Consider the following 1749-nt stretch of genomic DNA (forward strand, 5'->3'; position numbering starts at 1 on the left):
CTTTGGGGCTGGTGACAAAGACATGGAACAACTGTCATTTCATACTATCCACAGTGCTGTTTGTTTTGCTACTTGTACCATACAACCGGTTAATGACTCGTCTGTGTAATGTGTCCACAAATGGGCTTCAAGAGCTGAAAAGCATATTTTCTATTAAAACCTATGAAACAGGATATTCAGCTCCTAGAAAATGATGAATACGTTTATAAAATCAACATGATGATGAAAAAATCATCCACTCCTGTTTGAGTTTGAACTGAATATGAATATTTTGAATATTCTGCTACTGTACAAACTCAGGGGTTATTATTATTACACACACTGGAAGACAAACCTGCATTTATGCTTCATATTAATTTTTTTTTTTTAGCGACCAAAAGTACAAGAAACTCAAATAACTACATAATTGTGTTCTGGGACATATTTCTCACACACTAATCCTCAGAAATTAATTTAATACCATTTTAAATGTAAAATATACAAGAAGACGGATCATTTCCTGTGTGACTGGTGAAAAACTTGCCCTTAATTGCCATAAAAAATATCTCCACACATCAACAAATAATACAGGACAATGAGAAGACAATACAGATCTGTGATTTGATCTGTCATACTGCCTTGTAAATGTGAAAATGTTTTTTATGGTGTTCTTGATGAAATAAAGGTTAAGGGTGAATTTCACCTGGAGATGTGATTATATTTTAAACCAGTGCCAATAACTTCTATTTGGACTCCATTTGGATACACTTGTTTCCTCAAGGTTCATGCTTGTTTTCAGCTTCATAGGCCTACATGATATTGTATAACCCACCATATTCATGTTTTACATACTTGGTTATGAGGATTACATTGCAAAAACATTTTAATTTGAGTTCTTTTTAATAAACGTTAGCCAATTGTGCTTTTTGGTTTCAGTTCACTAATTGTACTGTTTACAAAATATTTTGAGATCAAAAAATAGGTAATAGGTGGACCACCTGCAGACCTCCAGTTAAACCCCCTGTTGTAAAGGAACAATTGTCCCTGTTTTTGCCAAGAAAAACACACATGCAGTGGTGGTATTACAGCTTACTGTACCTTAGTTGAAGATACTCCACAGACTTCAGATTTTGTTGTTTGTATCTCCATGGTTCATCATTTGTGTCAGTTCTGCAACACAAGCGCTGATTCTTATCTTATAAGAATAACCGTCGTTATCACAAATCACTACGGAACGTGTTGGATTATGATAATGAAATTTCGCTCCGGGACGCGTAGTGGCGCACTACTCGTGACGCTACATGAGTCTTTTTTCACGCTGCATGCAGAGACAGTGAAGAAGACAAGAAGAAGTCAGCTGCGATTCAAATTTTACCGCTCGTAGGCTGCAGAGCTGGACGACCGGTGTTTATTGTCATTTAGTTTATCGACGGAGTTGTGCGTTAGTACGGTACAACGATGTCTTGTCGTAGAAGGTAAGTGTGTATAGTGTAAGTGGAGACTGTTAAACAGCCAAACCAGCGCGAGATTAAATTATATTATGGCCGTGTCTCATTATCTTGTGTATATCGTGGCTGGCAATACAAATCACATGCTAGTTACATAACGTTACATTACCTCTTTTTGGTTATACAGCGAGTTTTACTGACTCTGTAGTAATTTTAAGTAGCTAAACGTATTTTATTACTCATGTCTAAAGTCTTGCTGATCTGTTTTGTTGTCGTGAGCCTTATTTAGGTGTTCATATGATCAGTGTTGGGGAGTAACTAG

At 36.4% G+C, this 1749-nt stretch overlaps 1 protein-coding gene across 1 annotated transcript in view; it reads left to right on the forward strand.

Moving 5' to 3' along the window:
- Positions 1-1326: 1326 nt before the first annotated feature.
- The window catches only part of LOC107591698 (protein regulator of cytokinesis 1-like), an 8005-nt gene continuing 7582 nt past the window's right edge, over positions 1327-1749 (forward strand). The window contains exon 1 of the mRNA XM_016280927.1: positions 1327-1454. Coding sequence (XP_016136413.1) covers positions 1438-1454 — 17 coding nt within the window. The 5' untranslated portion in view covers positions 1327-1437. The remainder of the gene's footprint in view (positions 1455-1749) is intronic.

Source organism: Sinocyclocheilus grahami, unplaced genomic scaffold (genome assembly GCF_001515645.1).
Source record: "Sinocyclocheilus grahami isolate Dianchi unplaced genomic scaffold, SAMN03320097.WGS_v1.1 scaffold145.1, whole genome shotgun sequence".
Lineage (NCBI taxonomy): Eukaryota > Metazoa > Chordata > Actinopteri > Cypriniformes > Cyprinidae > Sinocyclocheilus > Sinocyclocheilus grahami.